General features: G+C 36.5%; 2 protein-coding genes and 1 long non-coding RNA gene across 3 annotated transcripts; 1 reads left to right on the plus strand and 2 right to left on the minus strand.

Moving 5' to 3' along the window:
• The first annotated feature begins 16,491 nt into the window (after positions 1–16,491).
• Positions 16,492–20,347, plus strand: LOC113346780 (ATP-dependent zinc metalloprotease FTSH, chloroplastic-like). Its single transcript, XM_026590287.1, has 5 exons — positions 16,492–18,017; positions 18,673–18,919; positions 19,104–19,287; positions 19,636–19,807; positions 19,942–20,347. Exons 1-5 carry the CDS (start codon positions 16,713–16,715, stop codon positions 20,161–20,163), a joined length of 2,130 nt encoding a protein of 709 aa, XP_026446072.1. The 5' UTR covers positions 16,492–16,712; the 3' UTR covers positions 20,164–20,347.
• Positions 19,209–19,764, minus strand: LOC113346783. Its single transcript, XR_003358619.1, has 2 exons — positions 19,508–19,764; positions 19,209–19,457 (listed from the first exon to the last, which is right to left on the minus strand). It is a non-coding gene; the product is annotated as an uncharacterized LOC113346783 (long non-coding RNA).
• LOC113346782 (serine/threonine-protein kinase BSK1-like) lies at positions 20,314–24,324 on the minus strand. The gene is made up of 9 exons (XM_026590288.1): positions 23,946–24,324; positions 23,733–23,868; positions 22,159–22,292; positions 21,872–21,977; positions 21,605–21,690; positions 21,259–21,447; positions 21,003–21,167; positions 20,806–20,919; positions 20,314–20,694 (listed from the first exon to the last, which is right to left on the minus strand). Exons 1-9 carry the CDS (start codon positions 24,285–24,287, stop codon positions 20,452–20,454), a joined length of 1,515 nt encoding a protein of 504 aa, XP_026446073.1. The 5' UTR covers positions 24,288–24,324; the 3' UTR covers positions 20,314–20,451.
• Between the last annotated feature and the right edge of the window lie 1,219 nt (positions 24,325–25,543).

Raw genomic sequence — 25,543 nt, forward strand, 5'->3', positions numbered from 1 at the left:
GCCCAAATTAAATGGGTTTGTTCCTAGGGCCTAGACAGAGCTGGTATGGGTGTTGGATTCGGTCCAATTTGGTTAGATAATCGGTGGGAATCAAAACAGGGAAGATATTCTCAAATAAGGAAGATATCCTATTTTTAGAATTTGTGGATGGAAGAGACGTGCATGGGTTAACTCTATTGGCTGGAAACTTCTCCTAAAACTCAAGGATGACGCGTGAGAAGAGATAAAACATGGAACAATCCGTAAAAAATCAGAGAATTAAAGAAAAAAATATCGGGAATATTTTCATTCACTACCGAGTAATGGGAAGATTTTTTGGATTAATGGAGGAGATTCAATGGTTCAATTACGTATAAATATGTTCCTAATGTTCTACAGAGAGTCTGTCGAGAGTTTGGGGTCGAGAGGAGAGCTCAGGAGGCGTGAATCAAGAGTTTTCAGAACTCTGTTGTTGCTGCTCCTGCTGCTCGTGAAGAACAGGGAAACGGCGACGGTTTATTCATCCGTCGTAACAGTTTCTTCAACTGGATTGCAACATTTATCTTCATTGTAACAGTTTATTATTTTTTTATTTTTATTTTTATTTTTTTAAGTTTATTATTTTTTTAGAATTGTTTGTTCCTTTTTACGTTTCTTTTTGTCTTTATTTTGCAGGTTCAAAGTGAAAACTAAGGACTTGGAGAGGAAAAAGCTTAAAGCGAAAAGCAAAAAGAGAAGAAAAAGAAAGGGACAATTTTAGGATTTAATTTTTAATTTTTAATTTTTTTTAGAGTGTGTGAGGAAAACTGTAATTTTTTTTTTATTTATTTATTTTGGACTTTGGACTTTAAACAATTGGACTTTATTTTTTTTAACCCTACGGAAGGGTATTATTATTAAAAAAAAAAAAAAATTATTATATAAACTGTGTGCAGGGAAGGACGACGATTACTATATCGTCTCGGCCCCTCGGGTTCGCACACGGCATAGGAGTCGTGGCCCGAGTCGACGACAACGGTTCATCGCCCGTCTGGTACGGGAGGTAAGTCCAATCGAAACACCCGCGAATCTCCTGCAAGCGGGTTACTGTCTGCCTTAAGGTGATAATTGTTTGAGGACGAATTTGGACTGTTTTTAAATTCCTAGTAAAGGGCAAGGCCTGGCCAATACAAGATAAGGGTTCGGATTTCATCACCGTTCTCTTCTTGCCCGCCTTAGGAAAACGAAACCTAACGCGAACCCAAGCTTAAAATTTGGAATAGAACGAGACCGATAGGGTAACGAGCTTAATAGGAAACTCGTTCGAAAAATATTGGTTGCTCTTTAAGCAGACTCCAAAGTTCATGATGGTTTCTGTGAGTTGAATGCGTGACTGCGCCGCCTTGTGATAGCGGTGAGGCCTTGGGTATCAAAGCTATACTGAGCTTCCCTCGCCTCAATTCAACTTACTTTGACTCGGATTGATTCCAGAGGGGTTTGCTCAAATTGCAACGAATTCCCTTTCGAAAGATAGAAGCTGGTCTAGAAACAATCTAAGTGGAGCCATCATGCTTTTTGTTTGCTAGAAATCTTTAGGTTTGCTTTGGTGGAGTCGAGTCGGCCTTGTTTGTGATTGTATAGAATCCCTCTGTAGTTTATATTTCTTCGGTGATGAATCCTTTTGAGGAGACGCCACCTGCGATGACGTTGCGAGAATATATGTCTAGAAATTCTCGTTATCAAGAGACGTCTTCGGAAATGACTCTTGGTGAATATATGCGTGGGCAGCGATATATGGATACTCCAACTTTTATTGAGGAATCACCTCTAACGATCTATGAGAAATATTATAAACATAGACCATGTAGTTTGGAACAAAGATTGAGAATTCTTGAATTTCAAAAATTGTATCATGATGATGAGGATAGTGATGATGAAGAATCTGAAATATGTGGGAATAGTGATCAGGAATTTGTTACCCCAGTTGAGCCTTATAATGATTATGTTATTTTTGGTTCAGATCCTAATAATTTTAAAAATTATTCACCTATTCAAAAGGACGAGGATTTGACTAGAGATACCCACGTTTCAGACGATGTAGTATATCCTGTTTACGAAACCGATGATGGTTTAGAGGAACCAGTTTATCTTGAGATCGAGTCAAACAATTTAGAAACAATAGTCTTAGATGAACTCGTAGAGATTAGCGAGGATGAACCTGACTTAGAAAAATCAATTGCCGACCTAGAAATTAGGGAGGTTATGACAAGTCTATCTAGAGACGCCGAAAACTCTAAGTTTGGGGGTGAGTATCATTCTCCATGTTCTTTAACTCTTAGTAAGGTCCCTCACTTGGGACTTGACATCAATGCCTCAACCATCTTACAAGATTATCTTCATAATCGTTTTCCAGAACCTAATGATATCCAACAAGAGTCTCAAATGTTAGAAACCCATCCTCTGGTTGATGTGGTTAACCCATGCAATAATACCAAGATTGATTTTGTTTTCCCACCAAATAGTTTTCTTCCAATTGTGGGAACGTATAGATTTCAAATGTGTCACTTATTAAGTTCTGAGACTAAGCCTAAGTACTTTAGGTTAATGGAATCGACACATTTTCCTAAGAATGACCACTACTCTCACTGTGGTCAACTATGTAAGTCATATCTGATTGACTTAGAGGATCCGCAATTATTTAGGTTATTACTTCGTGATTCTAAGTTCGTATTTGAGTTTTTACAGACTCTAAGACCTAGTGATTCGGATCCCATCTATGAAGAAACGCAACCAATGAAAATATTCTATCAAGATCCTTTCATAGAACCTGAACCTGAACCACAATGGGACATAGGTATCTTCATCAGGAAACTAGATAAGGGTATGCAGTACATGTTCACTTTCTTGGGTTATTGTAGTTTCCTTTGGTCAGCTCTATTTAATTTTGAAGATCCACAGTTATTTCGACTGTTACTTTATGGTTCGAGTTGACTAATCCTTTCCTAAGTCTGGCTGAAGACTTTAAACTTAGCACTTCTTGGGAGGTAACCCAATATTCTTGCGACACGGTAATATCCTTCCTTATCTCTTTTGCTTCAAGTGGTAACAGTTTCTCCTTGTTCATGCTTTTAGTTTCATCTTTAGAACATTGAGGACAATGTTAGATTTAAGTTTGGGGGTATGGGAGAAACTTTTTAGTTGCATAATAAATAAACTCCAGAGCCTAGAAATTTACGCCTATTAAGGATAGCACTAACCAATCTAAGTGGATGGAAACATTTTTGTTTTAGGAGTTGAGGAACCAATCTGACTAGATGGAAACATCTATAGAGTCTATTCATAAAAGCACAGAGCTCAGGTGTTAGAAATAACATGATAGTTTCGCCATATCTTGTCGAGTCCTTTTCACTTTCTATTTTTAGTTTTCTTTTGTTTCAAGTGATTTGGTGGGGCACACGATTCAAGTTGTTACCTTTGCTAGGGTGAAATAGAGTGACTGAGTTACCTTTTCCAAAAAAAAAAAAAAAAAAAAAAAAAAAAAAAAAAAAAAAAAAAAAAAAAAAAAAAAAAAAAAAAAAAAAAAAAAAAAAAAGACCGGACCAGTTAGACCAATCGGAATAAGTATTAACACTTGGATAGCAATATGCGTGTGTTCTCCCTGTTTCCGTCGCCTAAGCAAGCGTGGAATGCAGGACCCGTGGGAACTATCGTGTAATCTGCTGACAAGAAGCATGCACTTGGATCCAAAAGATCTATTCATGTCGTTAAGTTAAAAAAAAAAAATGGTTATTGTTATGTGTAGTCAACTGCTGGTTCCCTTGTATTTGCCAGTTTGTTGATCTAGATTTAAGTTATTGACCACTGGTTCCCTTGTATATGCCAGTGTGTTAATATTAGTCAGACCGGTATCTCAGTCATTTAGGTTAGGTTCACCTTGGCAGAGGCCTTCAGACAGATATGGGAAACACCGTTCGCTTTTCAACCATCTACATTTTTCTTTTTCTATCTTCTTAATCTTTTCATGTGATTAGTCTGACTCCGAGTATGATGTCCATCGTGAAACTATCTTAGTAGAGCTCTGTCACTTATATGAATTATAGTATGCTTGAGTGCAAACTCGTGTACAACAATTGGAATTTCGCATCAGGGTTCTTCCTCTTAGAGTCAATAATTGTATGCCAACCAAGGAGGTTCTTTAGTGCTTTCCAAGGTTCTGCCTAGATAGCTAGGGTCTGGAGTATTGGTTTTTGTGGGTACACCTCTGATAAACCCACCCGAGATTAACTCGGTCACTTTTCAAGAATAAATTTGCTCGAGGACTAGCAAACAATAAGTTTGGGGGTATTTGATAGACACATTTTTGTGTCTAATTTGTCCTCAATGTCAGTATTGTTGGAACTCTATTTTTGTACTAATATTGTGTTTTTATGTATTTTTAGGAAATAAACATTTTTGGAAAATTTGGCTCGAAAAGTTGATTTTGGTACCCGGAGGACAAGTGTTATTTGGACTCTCGCTTTTGGATAAGGGGCAACCTAATTACTAAGGGCACCACCAGAACACCTTCTCAAATTCAAATTAATTTTTTTGGCGGGAAAAATAGGTTCATCAACTGGCAGATTTTCAATCGACAAAATGAAGGTGTTGTGGTGCGATTCAATGGCTCAAACTTGGTAGGAAGATGTGATATATCTTAAGAAACACATTTATGGCATCTAATTCGATCGGATTTGGCTGGATAATCACCAGGTGATGAAAACATCAAGAACAGTTTTGGCGGGAAAAAAGTGTCTTGAACTGCCGTGACTAGGGTTGATGATTCGAAGGTGTTACAGTGAGATTCAATGGCCCAAATTAAATGGTTTTGTTCCTAGGGCCTAGACAGAGCTGGTATGGGTGTTGGATTCGGTCCAATTTGGTTAGATAATCGGTGGGAATCAAAACAGGGAAGATATTCTCAAATAAGGAAGATATCCTATTTTTAGAATTTGTGGATGGAAGAGACGTGCATGGGTTAACTCTATTGGCTGGAAACTTCTCCTAAAACTCAAGGATGACGCGTGAGAAGAGATAAAACATGGAACAATCCGTAAAAAATCAGAGAATTAAAGAAAAAAATATCGGGAATATTTTCATTCACTACCGAGTAATGGGAAGATTTTTTGGATTAATGGAGGAGATTCAATGGTTCAATTACGTATAAATATGTTCCTAATGTTCTACAGAGAGTCTGTCGAGAGTTTGGGGTCGAGAGGAGAGCTCAGGAGGCGTGAATCAAGAGTTTTCAGAACTCTGTTGTTGCTGCTCCTGCTGCTCGTGAAGAACAGGGAAACGGCGACGGTTTATTCATCCGTCGTAACAGTTTCTTCAACTGGATTGCAACATTTATCTTCATTGTAACAGTTCCTTCATCCTCGTTTGCAACATTTATCTTTAGATTTGTAACGATTATCTTCAGCATAACAGTTGAGACTTGAAACAGTCGGTCTGTAACGCAAATGCGCTGTTGCATATTTCCTGTTTCATTGTTTTCTCTTCTTGTAAATACCAATTGAGCTTAATAAAATATTTTGAGAGGTATTTCACCATGATGAGCTAAATCCCAACACTGGGGCGATGGAGGAAGCCTTAATTCATCTATGTGGTAATTTTATTTAATTCTATATTTACTTTTTGCACTAATTTTAATTGAATTAAGATTTTAATTAATTATTTGTGATTTCATTTGATGGTTTATGCTTAGTCCTAGGGATTTTTGATATGCCATGCTTAAGAAATACAAGTAATATTTTATAAAATCTACTTTGGAAAATAATAGAGTTAATATTCATTTTGTTTTGAATTATAATTGCCTAGAATTAATTTCTGAACCATTTAAGAAATGAATTTGGCCGAATCCTAAGCCCCAGTAACTCTCACCATTGTTAATATTTTATTGTATATATTTATTTATTTTTTATTAAGTCTAAAAAAATTATCCTTCACAAATCCGAGAGTTTGAACCTCATTACTACAACCACAGAAAATATTAAATCAGTACTTCTCTTGCTTAAAAGTGAAAGGTATAAGTTATATGGATAATTAGAGCCTGAGGAGAAAAATAAAGTTAATACTGATCTTCATTTTGGTATTATCAAACAAGCGATTGTACTTGTGCAATCAGTTTAACAAAGGAACTAAGGTCCTTAGTATATTTTTGGTTTGCTAAACTATTAGGGAAAATTACTTCGGGCAATATTTCCCTTCGTAACATGTCAAAATAAAATTACTTTGTAGTTTCGGTTTTGATATTGGTTATCAAAAATGGTGTGTGGAACCTTCGTGCTTAACTCTTATAGGTTGCAAGTCTTATGAGATTTGTAAGATCCTTTCGGTTTGTCTTTTATTTGCTCGTACCTTTGTAATTTTGTGATAAGAAGGGGGATAAATATATGGAGTAAACAAGTGATATTGATATTGATTTATATTGATTTGGTATCACTAAAGGAATGTACAATGGTGCTTAAATGTTTTATCTAAATGAAAGAGTAAAGCATAGACTAAGGGGGAGTAGCATATCATATGATGATGGAATAACAAAGACGTGCAGATCGAAAATATACCTATCTTACCTTTAGGGGGAGTATTAGCTTTGTTATTATAATGTCAACAACGGTATTTAAAGGATTGAATTATACAGGTTATTGTGATGTTGAATCTGGGAATCAAGTGTATGTGTAATGAATTCTTGTAATTTGTTTATCCATATGATGTAAGATTTTTGTCAGTAAAATTGACAAAGGGGAGATTGTTAGAGCATATCTCGGTTGAACCCACCAAGGTTTGGTATGTCAAGTTTGGTTGTCATATTTTAGTGAATCAAAACTCATTTAAAGAGTCGCTTGATTATATGCTAGAGTCAACTTCGTATAGGTTAGCTTGAAAGTATTAGGATACGAGACATTACAAGTATTACGTGAAGACTTGAAGAATGTGAAGAAATAAGGAGCTACGACGACGACATCATCCTTCCACTTGAGGTTAGTAATATTTGACTTGAACTGTTTCATTCCCGAACATATATTTCAGGTCATGCATTTTAAAAACATAACTGCGAAGCTATGAATGATTATACTCTAGTTAGACGTAGTATTAAGGAATACAATACGAAGTATAACGCTTATCTTTTGAACTTCGTATATAAGACATCGACATAATCGTTTGAATGCTATTGTGATTATGTATGGGTATGAGGTGAAGATTTCGTCATAGGAAACAATGTTTTACATTCGTTTAAAGGAAGTACAATTCATAAACTTGTTTATGAATCGAAAGGGAAATCACTAGGTTTATTGGTATTGTTATTCATTGTAAATCTTTTTAATTACCAATATGTATGTTTAGTATAACCGCTCATGACTTGCTTATGTTCTTGGTAAAACTATCCACAAGGCCTGACTTTTGTATTGGTATGACTTTTATTAGTGAAACCGATCTTAAGTAATCACCTGAGATGGTATGATCGATTTGTTGTAATTGGTATGACCAACTCTAGTCATTGGGGAACCGATCATAGTAGAGGTGCAACCGATCACAAAAAGGGAATTGATCCTTGTAAGAGGTGCAACAAGTTTCTAGTTATTGGGAACCGATCCTATGAACATGTGCAACACGTTTTTAGTTATTGGGAACCGATCTTATGGACATGTGCACCAAATACAAGTTAGATACTATATATATGTGGGAACCGATCCTAGTACCTAGTCAACCAAGTTTTGGTAACTAGCGTGACTAATTCTAGTACCTCCATGGAGGTAGAACCGAAACTTGTTTTGGTATAACCGTGAAACCCATGTTTGGTGATTTAATAGGATAATCAGTCACATAGTTCTTGGAAGTCAGATGAGCCAATTCTGAACTTGTTTGGAAGTGTGGAAATTCGGTTTCAATATTGTAAGTATGAAAAAGGACTTACAAAGTAAATATGTCAACATACTTTGAACATGTGCAGTAACGTTTATCTTTTATTGTTCAAAGATATTCCTTAATAGCTAAAGCAGAATCCCAGATCGAAATAAATTAAGAATCTTTTAATTAATGTTTTTAGTTTTGCATATCTTTAGAAAAATAAAAATTAGTAATGTGCATTTACTAGTTGGAGATTTTCTAAGAGATTTCGGTCAATATTTGGACAAAGAATTTCTAGGAATTATGGAAACCGAATTTGGAAATATATTGCGTATCTTGAGAATATTTTCGGTTTTGGGAATTCCTTGGTGTCCAAACTTCCTTGGTCTATAAATATTGAAGTTTTCTTTTCAAGCAAACTAATCCGCAGAGCCAGCAAAACTATCTAGTTGTGTTGTTACTGGTGGAGCCGCCTATTCGGAGAGGAAAGTAACCTAATTAGGCGAAATCTCTTACAGACGCTCGGTTTAAAGACCTCTTTGGGATTGAGAAGCTCTATTAGTACCGTTGGTGGGAAAATAGATAATTGCGGTTTATTATTAGTTTTCGATTGATTTTATTGACTAACGGTTGTTGAACTTTGATTTCACCTAGTTCGTTTATGCTTGAGAATCTTTTCTTTTGATATAAGATTCACTCAAACTAGATCGAAGTTTCGACGGGGATCTTTAGACTTTTTGTGGTTCTAAATTCGTCTTGTCATAATCCATTGTTAACAGACTATGTTCCGTGTGTGATTCATCACAAGAGATTCAAGTTGATTGTGTGCAGGTGTTTATTGAAGATACAAGAATATTTGAAGACGAATAAGATTTCTGATTTGGGTTCATAATCTTTGGTGTGAACAATACTTGTTTCGGCTGAAATGGATCCAACTATAATCGGTTTATCTTTGTGATATATTTGACTGATTAGTTGAGTAGATCGGCATCAATACAATTCTTTGTGATTCAAAGTATTGATTGCAAAATCTTGGCAATTACTTTGGTAATTGTTATTAGATAGATCTAAGGACCTGACAAAGGAGTTTATTGGGATAAACAGAAGAGCCTTTTGTCGAACTCATATCACTTGGTTGAAAAGAGTTGCTACCGAACAGATTTGTTGTTCCTTTACTGTTTGGAATACGAACCAAAGGAATTGTTCCAAGTGCGTGACTTATTGCAAGTTGGAGGCGTAGGGATACATACGGAACTAGGTGAACTATAGGTTTAGTTGTTTGGTCTCAACTATACGAAGTTGGTTTAGATTTTATATAGCGGCTTAATCCTAAGAGTATTCAATTCTGGACAAGGTCCCGGGTTTTTTTCGCATTTGCGGTTTCCTCGTTAACAAAATCTTGCTGTGTCTTTTACTTTTCTATTTCCGCAATTATAATTATTTTATTACAATTAGAAGTAAAATACACAAACATTAATTCCTATTGTGTTTGGTTAAGTTCGAACCTTTTATCAAGTAAACATACTTCGTTGTTGTATTGTCTCGATCTTATATACATAGTCAACCACACAAGTTATCTTGTTGTCGTATTGTCTCGATCACGTATCCATAGACGATCACACGAAGTGTTAACCGATTAGTTGTATTGGCTCAACTCAGTCCATAGACAATCACTTTCGGAGAAAGGACTTATAGGTGGAAATGTTTTAGATTGAGGTATATTTGGGTACCCTCGTCTTTTAACTATTCCATCTTGAAAACGCGGGGGTACCAAAATACACCACCACGTTTTTCTTAGACAATCTGTATGGACAAACTCAATACAACTCCGAGATTTAAAGTCAATCAAGGAATAATATCTAGAGTTATATCCCTCTCTTGCGATTAGAACGATTACAGAATCAAATCCGTGAACCTAACCACAAAGATATAAATTGGACGGTACCAAATACCAATGTATAAGAATCAATCAAGTAGTATCCAATAAACTAGGTCGGATGTATCTACTATGATTGATCAACACACAACATGTGATATTTCAATTATAAAGATAAACAATATAATGCGGAAAAATAAACAACACAGACACCAGAAGTTTTGTTAACAAGGAAACTGCGCGCAAATGAAGAAAAACCCCGGGGCCTAGTCCAGATTGAACACCAAATTGTATTAAGCCGCTACAGACACTAGATTACTACCAATTAACTTCGAACTGGAATGTAATTGAGTCTAAAAGATATCCTACTGATTAAGGTATAGTCGCGCTCCTTACGCCTCTTGAATCCCAGCAGGACTTCACGCAATTGATTCTCTTAGACGATGTCACACAAACTAAGAGTTGCTTCAACTCAATTGAAGACTTTAAACCAAATCTGCCTCCCACAGATTAAGCCTATATATCATTTCCTTTTACAATCAAATAGTTTGATCAAAGGTGTGGAAATCGATAGCAATAGATAAAGTCTAGCTAACCTCAAAATCCGGACTTATGCAACCCGAAGTGAAGTCTAGATTATTAATCACCTTACAAGTATAAAAATTATTGAAGCACAAAGTTTGAGACGAAGAGAACTTTGTGATTTCTATCAATATTGTTCAAGTGATAAATTAACAATCGAACAGGATCAGAATACACACGAGTTATCAAGGAAATATAACTGGACATGGCTTCATGAATGCCTATGAAGACTTTGTAGTCGCTAAACCCTAAAAGGGTTAGGAAGAGGACAAATCTAGATACAACTAGGACACACCAAAAAGTAGTATCGGGATTCAAAGATCCCAGTTGCTTGAAATTCCTCTTTTATAAACATTCAAAGCATAAGTTGCTTTAGGTTTAAGCTAAGATAGATTTGGAACCAAGCAAACAATATCCACCATTAGATGATCTTTGAGTATGATTCATATAAAAAAGATATACACTCTAGTTAGGTAAAAACGTAATCGAACCGTGTACAAAGACTTTGTTCAACATGGTTATCCGAAATCATCCGGTTTGAACTTGAAAGCTTAATCTTCATTTTTATTTACACATAAGACATTAAATCTGAGTCACAATCATGTGATCAAATAAGTCTAGTGTTCTAGAGAATTAATCGAATGCTAATTATCTCGTAGAAATAATTTTAACGCACTTGAAAATATAATTTACATGGTTAGTAGGTGTACAAGGTACAAATACCATTGTCGTTCGTGAATAGGTTTAGTTACAGTTCGCGTACCGGTTTGTAAACATTTAACCAAACCGAGTTCCGGAGTTAACAGAACTTTTTAAGTTGAAGTACGTTTTGGAAAACTTAACACTGTCGTCGGTTCTGGAGTATACATAACTAAATCGGTTTTTGTACCGGTTTGGAAACACAACCGAGTTTAGGAACACAGAACTGTTTCAGTTGCATACCAGTTTGGAAACAAACCTGGTTCCGTAACCGTAGTTCAAAAATGGTTTGCATACAAGTATGCATACCGATACGGTTCACGAGTCAACCAGATTTTCATATGATTTAAAAAAAAATATGTATACCACAAATCTGTAAGTCGATATATATATATAGCTACTCTGCTACGTGTACGAGTACATGTAACACGGGTTCAGACATATAACAATTTTCTCAGTTTGTAAGACTGATACCACTGTCTTGTATCTGAATCTATAGTAGTTATATATTTCTCTCTAAATTGATGCAAAACATTCTTGAATAACATCAATGACACATATCACTGTTCCAGGCTATTTCCTAATGATAAACTTGAATCATGATTTTGATTCTGAACAATAAATTGTCCTTCACCGAAATTAATCAAATGTGAATAAATGTTCATTAAGCTTAGTTATTATATTTCGAGAATTAATTATCAAGATAAACTTGACTCGAAATTCTTGTCTATGTATAATAGTCTAATTAGTTATGCGACGTCGTCTCAAATGATAGAAAAGTGAATATAACTTGAGATATAGGTGGTTCAGTCTTCACTTACCTTTTGTTGATGAAGTTCTCCAAAGGCTTCGGTTGATCTTCGCCTTCAAATGATAGAACGCAATGATGATTGATGACTGTTGTGATCCACTATTTCCCAACTACCTTTCTATCCTAGTCTGAGACTTAACTAGTTGTAGACTAGAAATCAATATATAGTTTTGACAACTAAATTTGTCAACAAGCTTAAGATAGCAACACTTGTGAGTTCTACCGAGCAATGCTCTTATACATCTCAGAGTCACCGATTTCCTAACTGAAATATCCCCAGAGCAAAGAAAATTCTCGATTCTCGTTCCACAAGTCTTAACCACACTCATTGACCACTTATAAATTGTCATATTGTATACCGGAATACTATCTAAAACTGACTTAAGAATATTGAACTGTCTTGAAATGCTAACAACCTTTCCTTCAAAGTGGCAAACTTGTTCGGCATCATCTCCATAAAACCCAACACATGACAAGTTTTAACACCTCCAAGCTTCAATACTACCCTCAAATACTTATCAGGAAAATCTAAAAGTGGCATATGAAACTCGGCAGCAATCTGATTTCTTCTCATGTCAGTTATACCATCCACGTAGAACTTGTTTTCCATCTGATCCACCACTTGTCCTAATCCACCACTTGCCCTAAAGACATTTGATAATCCGGTCTTTATAATTACAACATTAAAATTTCCCATATATAACTGTGAGAAGATAAGAAAAATACAGCATCAGTAAAGTAAAGAAAATGTGTGTAGGCCGTAATGGGCCACCACCACAAGTAGACCAGAAGGGAACTTTTCGAGGAACGATTTTTTGGGCACTACTCAAAAAAGATGGGGGACTACTTTGTGTTACAAATTTCCACCCTACATTATAAGGGGTGTCCTAAAAGATTAGGGAAGACTAATCTGCCCTTATTATTCTAATTAAAATTATAACTAACCCTAATAACCCACTACCCACTAATCTAGCCCACTATATAAAACCTAAACTAAAAGAAACAAAATCAGTTTCATTTTGTTTTCTTTTCTTCTTCATATTCTTCTTCTTCTCCTCTTTTCCTCTTCTTCGTCAACATCGACTTTAATCGTCGATTCGAAAAAATTTCATCGTCGATTAATCAATCTTCATAAGCAAGCAAACACCCAGACTTCCAGGATTGAGTCCGGGACTCCCACATATAATGAATCTCCCAAAAGAATTGCTAAAATTTAAAGAACTTGAAGCACCGTTGATAAGCAAAATCAATCATACAACCGCAACAAATAAGTCTGATTCATGTGAAATGCAAATCCGTGGGTAATTTCTTTCATACACATTCTTTTCAATTCGTTATTTGTTGAAGAAATCAATAGAAATTATTAAAACCCATTGAAAATGGTAGTTACGATAGATAATTCGGCTAGGAGAAATTTGTGTGTAACCCTAGAATTGCTAACCGAACTCCTAAAAATAAGAACAGTTCGGTGTGCTCGCAAAAAATAGACTGATATCTGTTCACCGAACTATAGAGTTCGATATGCTTGCAAAAAAATCTCTCGTAACCGAACTCAATTTTTCCTTTGAAAGAATGAGTTCCGTTTTGTCGATAATTTCTCTTGGTAACCGAACTTTTGAAATAGTTAGTTCGGTGTGCTCGCAAAAAAATCTCTCGTAACCGAACTCAATTTTCTTTTGAAAGAATGAGTTCTGTTTTGTCGATAATTTCTCTTGGTAACCGAACTTTTGAAGTAGTTAGTTCGGTGTGCTCGCATAAAAAACCCTCATAATCGAACTCAATTTTTCAAAAGTTAAAAATGAGTTCGGTTTTCTCGTTAACTTTTTTGGCTAACCGAACTTTTGAAATATTTAGTTCGGCTTCCTCGCAGTTTTTTTCAGGTAACCGAACTATGGACTGTTAACTTCGAGTGTTGCGTTAAATTTATTCTTTAGTTATATTTCATTTGATAACACAATATTTTCTCATGTTTAGCTAATACTTTGGTTTTTGTTCTTCAGGAATAAAGGAAAAAGATTGAGACAACAACTAGATGAGGATTTGAAAACTCCCACCCCTCGTGGAGCAAAACATTTAGATTTCCGAAAGCCTGGTGCCACATATGCTAAACATGGAGGGGGCTTGTTACCGGAAGTGAACCAAGAGAATGTTCGTGATGTAATTCAAGATGTCAATGAAGAGGTGATGGAGAATGCAATTGAGAATGATGATAAAGAAGTGAATGATGATGAAGAGGTTGAACAACAAAGAGAAGACGTTGAAAATGTAGAGGAAGAAGAACTAGGATCCGGCAGAGAAGGAGAAGGACAAGAGGAGGAAGACGAAGGAGAGGAGAAAGACGATGGAGAGGAGGAAGAGGAGAAGAAGAGGATGAAGATGATGAAGATGAGGAAGAAGAGGATGAATAAGAGCAAGAAATTGTTCTTTCTAAAGAGAAAAGGAAACTGAAGCCGCCTAGCAAAAGATACTCACACATTCCCCCTCATAATTTGTCTTTCCTTTGAGAAAGTTTTGTTCTTCCTATTTGTCTTTCCTTTATAAACATAACCCTTCCTCTTGTGGATTTTCTTGGGATCACCGCTTCTCTCACAAACCATTTCAAAGCGAGTTTTGCTTTCTCTCCCATTCAATACTAATACGCACATGTATTTTTGTGCATGTTGTCTAGCCCAACTCTTTGCATCTTCCGGAGTTGTGAATACCAAGTCATTCATGTAGTGATGGGATGTGTCATCGTACAAAATACCAACCGGGGAAGTTTGGTTTTCCATTGGTTCAATTGGATCACATGGAACCTACAAGTAACAGCACAACGTCAATACCATAAACATTTAACACTTAAAGTTCGGTAATCTAATTTTTTTATCGACCCTACCGAACTAAAAGTTCGGTTATGCAGTTTCCAGAAATATATTTGGGCCTTACCGAATTTTGTATTTAGATTTTCTATGTGAAAGTTCGGCCATGAAACTGAAAAACTCGATTAAACCGAAGTCATGGGTTCGGTTAGAAACGAATATACATATATTCTGCGACATAACCGAACAAAAATTTCGGTAACTTGGTATTGATATCGACTAAACCGAACTATGCATAAACTCTATAAAAATAGTTCGGTTACATGTTCTGGGGATTACATAACCGAACTCTAAAAAAACACCATTAACATGTAATTCGGTTACCTGCTTGTGCTAAATTTAGTAACCGAACTACACATTAAGAACAGTTTGGTTACCTCGCAAGCTAAATTTGGTAACCGAACTAGGTTGACCTAACCGAATTTTTCCAGAAATTTTGAGTTTGGCCAAATTTTTGCACAATTCAACCTACATTAACTAAATACGAGGCATACCTGAGTACCCATAGCTTCATCTTCAGGTTATGGATGATAAAATCCATCATATGTTTGGTTAGGTTGAGTTTGGGGCAAAAAGCTTTCATTATCTAACAAATAACTCATTTCCAGATCATTAGAAGTGTTGAAAAATACATTATGAGGTGAAGGGGGTTCTGATTCTGAGGATGAGGTATCAGCACATGAATCATTCAAATCATAATTACTAAACTCAAAAAAAGATTTTTTGGGTTCACCCATCTTCTTCTTCATATTTCCTTCTTCTTCTTCTTCTTCTTCTTCTTCTTATCTCTCAATAATAATGTTATAACAAAACAATCTCACAAATATAACTCACTAATTACACTAAGACTAATCAATCATCACACTAACTAAGTTTATCATCAAGGGTAAAGTAGGTATTTAAAAAAGATCAGATAAGGGGTGATTGAAAAATACTACCAATATCCACCCCAAAAACTTGAGAGTAGTCCCCCACCTTTTTTGATAGTCCCCAAAAAATCGTTCTTTTCGAGATGAGGAACCTGGGCTGCTGGGCATGAAACGTGGGTGTATAATTTGTACAACATCTCGTTAGGGGTAAGCATGGGCCGGTATGGACCGATTTTCACCTCATCCGCATCCAATCCAATACACTACGGATTACAAATTTAGCATCCAATCCAATATCCAACGGATTCTCATCCAATAGATGCACGGATGGACGGATTGGATATGGATAATCCAATTGATTTCTTTTAGTTATTAAGATTTATACTAAAGAAATAAAGTCAACATAAGTGACTTCTTATAGAACCTATACATATTCTATATGCGTATACAAATATATAAGTGTCATGGACAACACCCCAAGCAAACACATTAAAATTTCCTAGTTTATCCATCGTATTTTCTAAAACTATATAAATGCCTTTAATTTAGCGGATATGGATGCCCAACGAATTTTCAAGGTTGCATCCAGACCCGATCCGCCATCCATTAGATTTCACAATCTCCATCCGCGTTCAATCCATTAACGACTGGTCCGGACATCCATCCGCAAAAACATGATTGGTCCCCGTTAAATCCGCCCATCATGGGAGAAATGCTCACCCCTACGACTCGTTGTCAGACTCACTTGCTTGTGAAACTCCAAGATCCAAATTCCATCAGTTATTAAGGAATCTCACGAGGACTTCATCGTCATGGAGAAAGTAAGAAACTTGTGATCAGATTTTCTCCACCTCACGGTCGTCCCAGTCTCGTTTGGCATTATTATCTGATTCTCAGTCTTTTCCTTGCTCACTAGAACTTTCGGGTATTTAAAAATAATTATTCGGATAGAAATTAAACCACGTAGAACCAGAGCTTAACACAAAAATTTCACAAATTCCCTGTAAAATAAACCCTTATCAAATTTTACTAATCAAACTTTTCTTAACTTTTTTGTTCAAAAAACTATAATCTAAAACTCCGTTTCTTTCCTCCATTCTTCTGCTCCTTATATCCTCCTCACTACCTAATAACCAGTATACAGCTTGTATAGATTGAATTCAAGAGAAAGTATGGCTTCAACTTCAGCAACTATTCCAATACTATCATCAACTTTCATTGGTACTCAACTCAGTTTATCATTACCAACTCTAAAAACATCAAAACCACCATCTCTTCCTCTATCAAAAAGAAAATCTTTTATCTGCCAATCAATTCTAAATAAAAAACCAATTAAAACCCTTCATTCACAAGCAGCAATAGCTGCAATTCTATTCTCAATATCACAAAATACACCTTCTGCAATAGCCATTGATAATAATCCCCAATCTTCACCTCCAACTGTAATTCAAGCTGAAGCCATTAAACCCATTTCTCAATCTTCACTCCTTCCTCAAAACATTTTTCAAACAGCACCAAAAGTGTCAAATACACAAGACATTCCAGATGGTAATCAATGGAGGTATAGTGAATTTCTTAATGCAGTCAAAAAGGGTAAAGTCGAAAGAGTTAGGTTTAGTAAAGAAGGCGATACTCTTCAACTTACAGCAGTAGATGGTAGAAGAGCTTTTGTCACAATCCTAAATGATCCAGACCTTATTGATATTCTTGCTTCAAATGGTGTTGATATTTCAGTCTCTGAAGGTGATTCTGGTGGTGGGTTATTTAATTTAATTGGAAATCTTATCTTTCCTGTTCTTGCATTTGCTGGTTTATTCCTACTGTTCCGTAGATCTCAAGGTGGTCCTGGAGGACCAGGTGGATTAGGAGGACCCATGGATTTTGGAAGATCAAAATCTAAATTCCAAGAAGTTCCAGAAACTGGGGTTACATTTGCTGATGTTGCAGGAGCTGATCAAGCAAAATTGGAATTACAAGAGGTTGTTGATTTCCTGAGAAGCCCTGATAAATATACAGCTTTAGGCGCCAAGATTCCAAAAGGTTGTTTATTAGTTGGTCCACCAGGAACTGGGAAAACACTTTTGGCTAGAGCTGTTGCTGGTGAAGCTGGTGTTCCATTTTTTTCATGTGCAGCTTCTGAGTTTGTTGAATTGTTTGTTGGTGTTGGAGCATCTAGAGTTCGAGATTTGTTTGACAAAGCAAAGGCAAAAGCACCTTGTATTGTGTTTATTGATGAAATTGATGCCGTGGGTAGGCAAAGAGGTGCTGGAATGGGAGGTGGAAATGATGAGAGAGAACAAACTATAAATCAACTTTTGACAGAAATGGATGGATTTTCGGGGAATACTGGAGTTATCATTTTGGCGGCCACTAACAGACCGGATGTTCTTGATGCTGCATTGTTAAGACCTGGAAGATTTGATAGACAGGTCACTGTCGATAGACCTGATGTTGCTGGTAGAGTTAAGATTCTTCAGGTATGTTCAAGATAACTTCATAATGTGTAGTTTAGCTTTTGAGTTTGAAACTTCAGCTCATAGTAATAACTAAAGATAACTCTTCAATTGGTCCAAATACAAAGAACTCTATGACTAAGATATGACCAGGTCAGGTGCTGTACTTTTAGGGTTAGATTGCAGTTACAAAAACTGCAAAGCTGATTTTGGAGTGTGTTGAATTTAGGGTGCTGAGATAGTTAATATGCATTACTATGAAACGGTCTGTACCTTGTTTTTTAAGTTTGTTCCTAAGAAATAGAAAACTCTGAATAAACTGTAAAAGTTTGGACCAGAACAACCAGCTTGTAAGTTGTATCATTTCATTTTTTATATCTTGATGATCCTTGCATTTAGCGGCAGATCAGAATAACTAGTCCGTTGTAATGGACTCAAGTGGTTTCTTGTTCGAACCAGATGCATTTAATATGGAATAAATGCTTGCACCATTTATCATAACATATATTTGACTATACAATGATACACCATTTCAATTCCCCATAATTGATTTCAATTGTGGCTTGGAAAATTTTAGTTTACTGGATCCTCCTCAATCTGATCTGCAGTTAAGGTATTGAAAGTACTTGCACTTCTTCATTCTTTGTTGTTTTTGCGTTGACTCCCTCCAGTGTAACAGGTTCACTCTAGAGGCAAGTCACTTGCAAAGGATGTGGACTTCGATAAGATTGCAAGGAGAACACCTGGTTTTACTGGAGCTGATTTGCAAAACCTGATGAATGAAGCTGCTATTTTAGCAGCCAGGCGAGATCTCAAGCAAATCAGCAAGGATGAGATATCAGATGCCCTTGAAAGGATTATAGCTGGTCCTGAGAAAAAGAATGCAGTAGTCTCGGAAGAGAAGAAGAAATTAGTAGCTTATCATGGTAAATTTACCATTTCTTTGTTGTGTGCTTACTAACTTTGAATACTTTGTATACCCTTGGCGATTCGCAAAAGCAATGACCATTCACTCTCATAAGAAACTCCCTTATTGTCCCCTTTTCTGGTGCCACCTTGGTCTTCAGATAAATTGGTTTCTTCTCTAAAAATAGTTTGAACAATTTGCAGAGGCTGGGCATGCACTGGTTGGTGCTCTCATGCCCGAATATGATCCTGTTGCCAAAATCTCTATCATCCCTCGTGGCCAAGCTGGAGGTCTCACCTTTTTCGCCCCAAGTGAAGAGAGGCTAGAGTCCGGCCTATACAGCAGAAGCTACCTCGAGAATCAGATGGCTGTTGCCCTTGGTGGAAGGTATTTTGTTTCTTACTCGCAGCCGTTTTGTTTATTACATAAGTAGTACTTTCAGTGAAGAATTTTTTTCTCTCAGTGACTGGCAGACCTGCTCTGCCCCTTGGCTTCATACATAATGTGTCATAAATGAAATAAAGAACCTAGATATACTGGACTGATCGTTAGAGGACCTAAATGAAGCTCTGAGAAATAGTTTTTGCTTTGGTAGGGAACAGAGTACCTAAATGAAGCTCTGAGAAATAGTTTTTGCTTTGGTAGGGAACAGAGTAGAAGATATATATTTGAAACATTTAAATATGGTAAATGGAGGTTTTCTACTCTACCATTATGTGTGAAATATCTTTGCAGGGTAGCTGAGGAGGTAATATTTGGGACGGAGAATGTAACAACCGGAGCATCAAACGACTTTATGCAGGTTTCTCGGGTTGCAAGACAGATGGTTGAAAGATTTGGCTTCAGCAAAAAGATTGGGCAAATCGCCATCGGTGGGGGCGGTGGAAATCCCTTCTTGGGACAATCGGTAATTTAGTACTTTCTTAACTTTCTCTATATCAATCCGATCAGTAAACAGAAACAAAAAGAATTTTACTTCCGTATACAGTTCTCATTCTTGTTCCAAAAAAGTGATTCTGCTGCACCTGATCTTCTTTGCAGATGTCATCCCAAAAAGATTATTCCATGGCTACCGCTGACATAGTGGATGCTGAGGTGAGAGAGCTAGTGGAGAAGGCGTATACAAGAGCCACCCAGATCATTAATACCCATATTGACATTCTTCATAAACTTGCACAGCTCCTCATTGAGAAAGAGACTGTCGATGGAGAAGAGTTCATGAGCCTCTTTAATGATGGCCAAGCTGAACTTTACGTTTCCTAAATTACAAGGCGCCCAGCTGGTTCTATATCCAAATTTGTACTGTAATTTTCTTGTGTAATTTTCTAGTAAGATTCTGACATGAAAGAGAGGAAGGTAAATAATGAAGCACATACATAGATGTAAAGAAAAAAAAAAGAAACAGGTGTTTCCTCGCAATATAATACAATTTTCTCATTGAAGCCAATTCCCATATAAATTACAGATTTTGAGTGTGTTTTCTGTATCAATGATAATAGATAATGCATGGTGATTACATTATTAGCTGCAACTGATTCATATGAATTGTGATTATCTTCGTTGCCTCTTTTCTTCTAGTCCAGCAGCCTCATTCAACATGTCTGCTGCATCCTTGTCCATGTTCAGTTTAGCCAAGGCAACTGCCTGCATATAGAAAGCTGTGGGCCAATCAGGGTATACACATTGTGCTTGCATAGCATCCCGGAGAGCTGCATCTGGCTGGTCGCTGAGGAGATGGCAGAGACTACGTCTTGCATAAACGGTCGGTGAAACCATCGTCCCCACATCAATAAACTGCAAAAAGCAAACAAAACTTTAAAACCACAAGGAAAATAATGCCCTCCTCAATTTAAGGCGCAGTGTCATACAGATTTAAAGAAGGATTAAAAACATTCAATGAAATACCTGAGAGTAACAGTCTATAGCAGTTTTAAAATCTTTGTCACGGAAGGCGAAGTCCCCACGCTTCCTTGCTTCCAACATATCTCTCATTTGTTGTGTCCACTCTTGGAAAGATAACTGAATAAACCCACATCCAGAAAATCTCTTATAGCTTGCTACGTCTGTAAATTGTGAAGGATTCGTTCTGAACAAAAATTTACCTCATTAGTTCCTTCATCGTCTCTGTAGTGTGACGTCACCAAAATCTGATGGATAGCCGTTAGATCCATACGTTGACATGCCTCACCCATTGGGGAGAGCGGATGTTGGGGGGTTGCAGGGGCTTCCTCCTGCTTTGGTATGCCTAGCATCACATAAGATGGAACCTGCTTGCCAAGTAATTGAATTTTAAGCTCAGCTATATAGAGAGAGAATAAAGAGCCGATAGAGAGGGAAAAAAAAGAAGGAAGAGCTTACTTCAGGTTTTGGCTGAAGTGGCTCCAAAATCTCGACAAGCTTTTGCAAATTGGGTCTCTCTCTAGGTTCATACTGTAAACACTCAGAAGCAAGGCCAACAACCACAGTTGCCTCTTCTGTTGAAAATTTTCCCTCTAAATGTGAATCCATGAGGAGGAGGATGTTTTTGCCACGTATCATATCAAGAGCCTGCAAAGCAACCAAAACCGTGACACATAAATGCAAGATAGACAAGCTGATTTCTATATCAAACAAGAACTAACTTGAATCAATAAAAGGACTAGAAAGATAAGACATCAGTGTTTTTTTAGCTTCGACAGTCATTCTAAATATGCAAGGTACTCACATGACTTGGAGGGATATGCTTTCCACTAAGAAGATCCAAGAGAATCGTGCCACAGCTGAAGATTACACTTTCAGGGGTAACCCTTCCTGCAGAAAAGATAATTATGACAAGTGTGCAGGTAATAGACAGACTTGATATTGTATGTCAAAGCTCCAAATTATAGGAGCCATAAACCTCCGATATCTCAAAAGAGAACATGCTTTCTATAAGAGATTAATACTGTAGAAAATATGCTTTAGAACCAAGACAGATGAAAGAAATACATACCGTTCCTTAGATACTCAGGAGGGGTATAAGCAAGATTCGTGCTGTAACTCTTCCCGTCCCTGCTATTTTTCATAAGACCAAAACAAGAAAGCCGAGGATCGCCATCCTACAAAAACAAAAAAAAATCAGCACCAACATTGCTCGGTGATAGCCACACTTTCAAATCCCACGTGACCAATTACTATTTTGCCATCTCCCAACAAGAAATATGAAGAATAATGACAATACATATCACAAAAAAGAAGCATGTAACCATTAAATTAGACGAAAGGGATGAGTAACAAAACCTCATCAAAGAGAACCCGGTAAGCATTCAGGTCATGATACAGTTTATGCCCTTTGGTACTACAATACTCTAAGGCCTCAGCAATGTACAGAGCAACTCTTAGACGCATGGCCCACTCAATAGTTTGACTTTCCCCTGTCAAGAAAAGACAAACTTGGATTAAATAACAGATACAAGTGTAAGTCAAATCAACACGGAATTGTAATTGATTTTGAATTATGTTCAACTACACAGTTGAATTAACCTGTACTCTACCCCCCTGGCAAAATATAATTCTGACTCTTTTTCAATACATATCATTCAAATAGTAAAAGAGAAGTCATTCCTAGATGATAAGTGACTCTCTAGGTTCCCGGGGTGTCCGAAGAAGCAAGGTTGGAGTGACAAGGAGAGTAAGCACCTATGCATTTTAAAGATCCACTATGCAATTCATATGTTTAAGTTTTGGCACACTATTTCACACTCATATGCAATGTCTTAAAGGTTAAATGTTGAAAAAACTCGGCAAAACAGCAACTGCACTTTTTTTATGTTTTGGATTTGTTAATTGATTGGGAACATTAAGTTACGGACTGGAGTGATGTACTTGTTACAATGAAAGCATGTTCAGACTCATTGGCTGCCATTCTTAAAGATTCGGGTTTAAAGTTGCTAGGTAATGGTCCCAAAAGGAGATAGCCAGCACAACATTTGAGCCGATAAAGTTGATTTTAGGGCAGTGGTGTCAAAATCTAAAACAAACTGACAAAGAAATTGATGCACTCCTCTAAGCCAAAAGATAACACGTACAACAAATGAACAAGAACAGTTCATTGACCTTGTACATTATCTATCATATTCCTCTAGTGCATTGATTAGCCGCTGGAAATAAAACAAAACATTGACCTTGGAGAATTGATGACTAGTGATCTTTGACAATTTAAGACTAATTTTCCTCTTGGATTGTTAGATTTGCCTTACGCCACTAAAAACAATTTGACTTTTGTCTCTTTTTATTCTAATCAAATTCTTTAGTTTTGAATTCTGGCTTATACTCAGCTTACTTCTCAAGGATATTCTCTCAATACTATATTCAATTAGAACATCTATCCCTTCCTAACTACAAGATATAAATTTACAAATGGATTGAGAATCTTTAAGTTTGAAAAGGGTTTCTCCATGTCACCACAATCTTGCGTTGCATAATAATTTTTACTGCACTCTAGTCACTAAACTATACCTGGTATTAGTATAAATACCTTAAGAAAGTAATCAGAAAAGCCTAAAGAGAAAATGTATTCCACATAGAGCCAAAAAATAATTGACAGCCAACTTTGATAGTGAAACATTGCTGTAGTTTTCTACCAGACTTTTCTCAGATTCTTTCTTCTTCCGTAAAGACTACTAACATTTTCTTTTGCAACTCAAAAAAAGCTAAACATGGGCAGCTCTAAAAGTATCTCAAAACATTAAAATCAATCTAATCTAATAAGCACCTAAAAGTAATCTATATATGGATTCTATTAAAAGTTTATACCAATCTAAGAAACCCCATAGCCATTAATAACCAATAAAAATAGGAGCAATTTAACTTACAGTGAAATAAATGCTTTGCAAGGGTATCATTAGGCATATACTCAGCAACAAGCAATCTCTCATCCCCATCACAACAGTACCCAATCAGATTAGCTAGTCTTCTATGTCTCAACCTCCCAACCCCAGATGCTTCTTCCTGAAGAACACAAACCCCAAATTAAATCAATAATTAAGCATTGGAAATTGATAACGGAAAGAAAGAGCAACACCTACCACAAATTGTTTAGGATCAGGCCAAGCTAACTTAGTAAATTTCTTAACAGCGATCCAACGACGATTTTGAAGACGACCCTTATAAACAAGATTAGGGGCTTTTTCACCACTCTCTGAAACTATATAATCTGAACTGAAATTATTAGTAGCAGCTTTAAGGTCTGTGAAAGAATACTCAGAAAACACTGGTGTTGCACCTCCAACAACACCACCACCAACACCACCTTGGTCAGAATCACCACCTGTAGTGTTTATTATAGACGGATTTAATGATAACCCTCGATTTTTCTGCAGTTTTTCTGGATGGGTTTCTCTTAAAAATGACGATTGGCAACAACCCATCTCTCCAGTTTCTTCTTCCCCCCCCCCCCCCCCCCCCCCCCCCACAACAACAACAATTTTGCTCTTCTTCTTTTGGTGGGTAGTCTTAAAAGTGAATAACAATACAATACATAGAGAGAGAGATCGATGATTGATTGTAGTTTGGTTTTTCTTCTGATGTATCTCCTCTGAAGTGTCTGAAATGATTCTTTCTCTTTTGTTTTGTCTGTGCTGTTGCTTATCCGTCCGTGTGTGTATAGTCTGTAAAGAAAGAAAGAGAGAGATCTAAAACAGTGATGGAATTGAGAATCAAAAAATGAGATTTTCCTCTTGTGCTGTTTCTACTACTAGTAGAAGTAATCTCTCTATCTTTTTCTTGAGTTGCCTTCTTCTTATATCAAGTGTCGTTGGTGGTGGTGTTTTTCTCTCTCTTTTTTTGAGTTCTACTCATTTTCTCTTTATTTTCTTGGCTTTCTTTCTACAATGACTTGTCTCTCTCTCTCATCTCTGTCTGTCGTGACGAGCGGAGAAAAGTTTTTTCTATTTTTATTTTTATCTTCTATTTTGTTATGAATAAATTATCTACAGCCGTAGTACTTCACAATGAACAGTGTTGTGATATGAATCGACCATTTCTCTCATTTTATCAGGTATATATAATATGACGGAGGTCCATTCATTGTTGTCATCATCATATAAATGATGATGCGTTTACGTATAGTTTTCGTGGGGATGATACTGCCATACTAGACAGTGTCGAACCTACTTTTCAAGCTTCAATTACTCTCTCCTTATTTTTTTCCTCCTTTTTTTTTTTAAGAAAGAAAACGCAAGGTAAAAATATCTTACCAGAAAATTACATCCCAACAAGAGTTTTTACTAGGACCATACTGATGTGAGCAACTGTATGTCAGGGAGATAATGGAAAAACTAATAGCAACGACTGTGGGTGGACTTCATATAGAGACTAATCCTTTCGTATGAATGAGGACTCAACCGAATGAACGAGTGAAAACTTGAAAATAGAAGGGGACTGTCCCCGGTTAAAAAAGAGAAAGTAAAAAATTTTACCAAATAAGAGTATTTGTTTTGATCTACTTATGATTGTATTAGATTTTTTCCATGAAGCTTGTTGAACAAAAAAATTGGTGGTGTACTTGGTACCCTCTCTTTTTCACATACAACGATCCATTTTTTGTAACAAAGTAACTGAAAGGAATCCAAATCAGGAGAACTCTTTAGTGATAAAGTCTTTGCTTCTCTTCCTCTTCAAATTA

Source organism: Papaver somniferum, chromosome 2 (genome assembly GCF_003573695.1).
Source record: "Papaver somniferum cultivar HN1 chromosome 2, ASM357369v1, whole genome shotgun sequence".
NCBI lineage: Eukaryota > Viridiplantae > Streptophyta > Magnoliopsida > Ranunculales > Papaveraceae > Papaver > Papaver somniferum.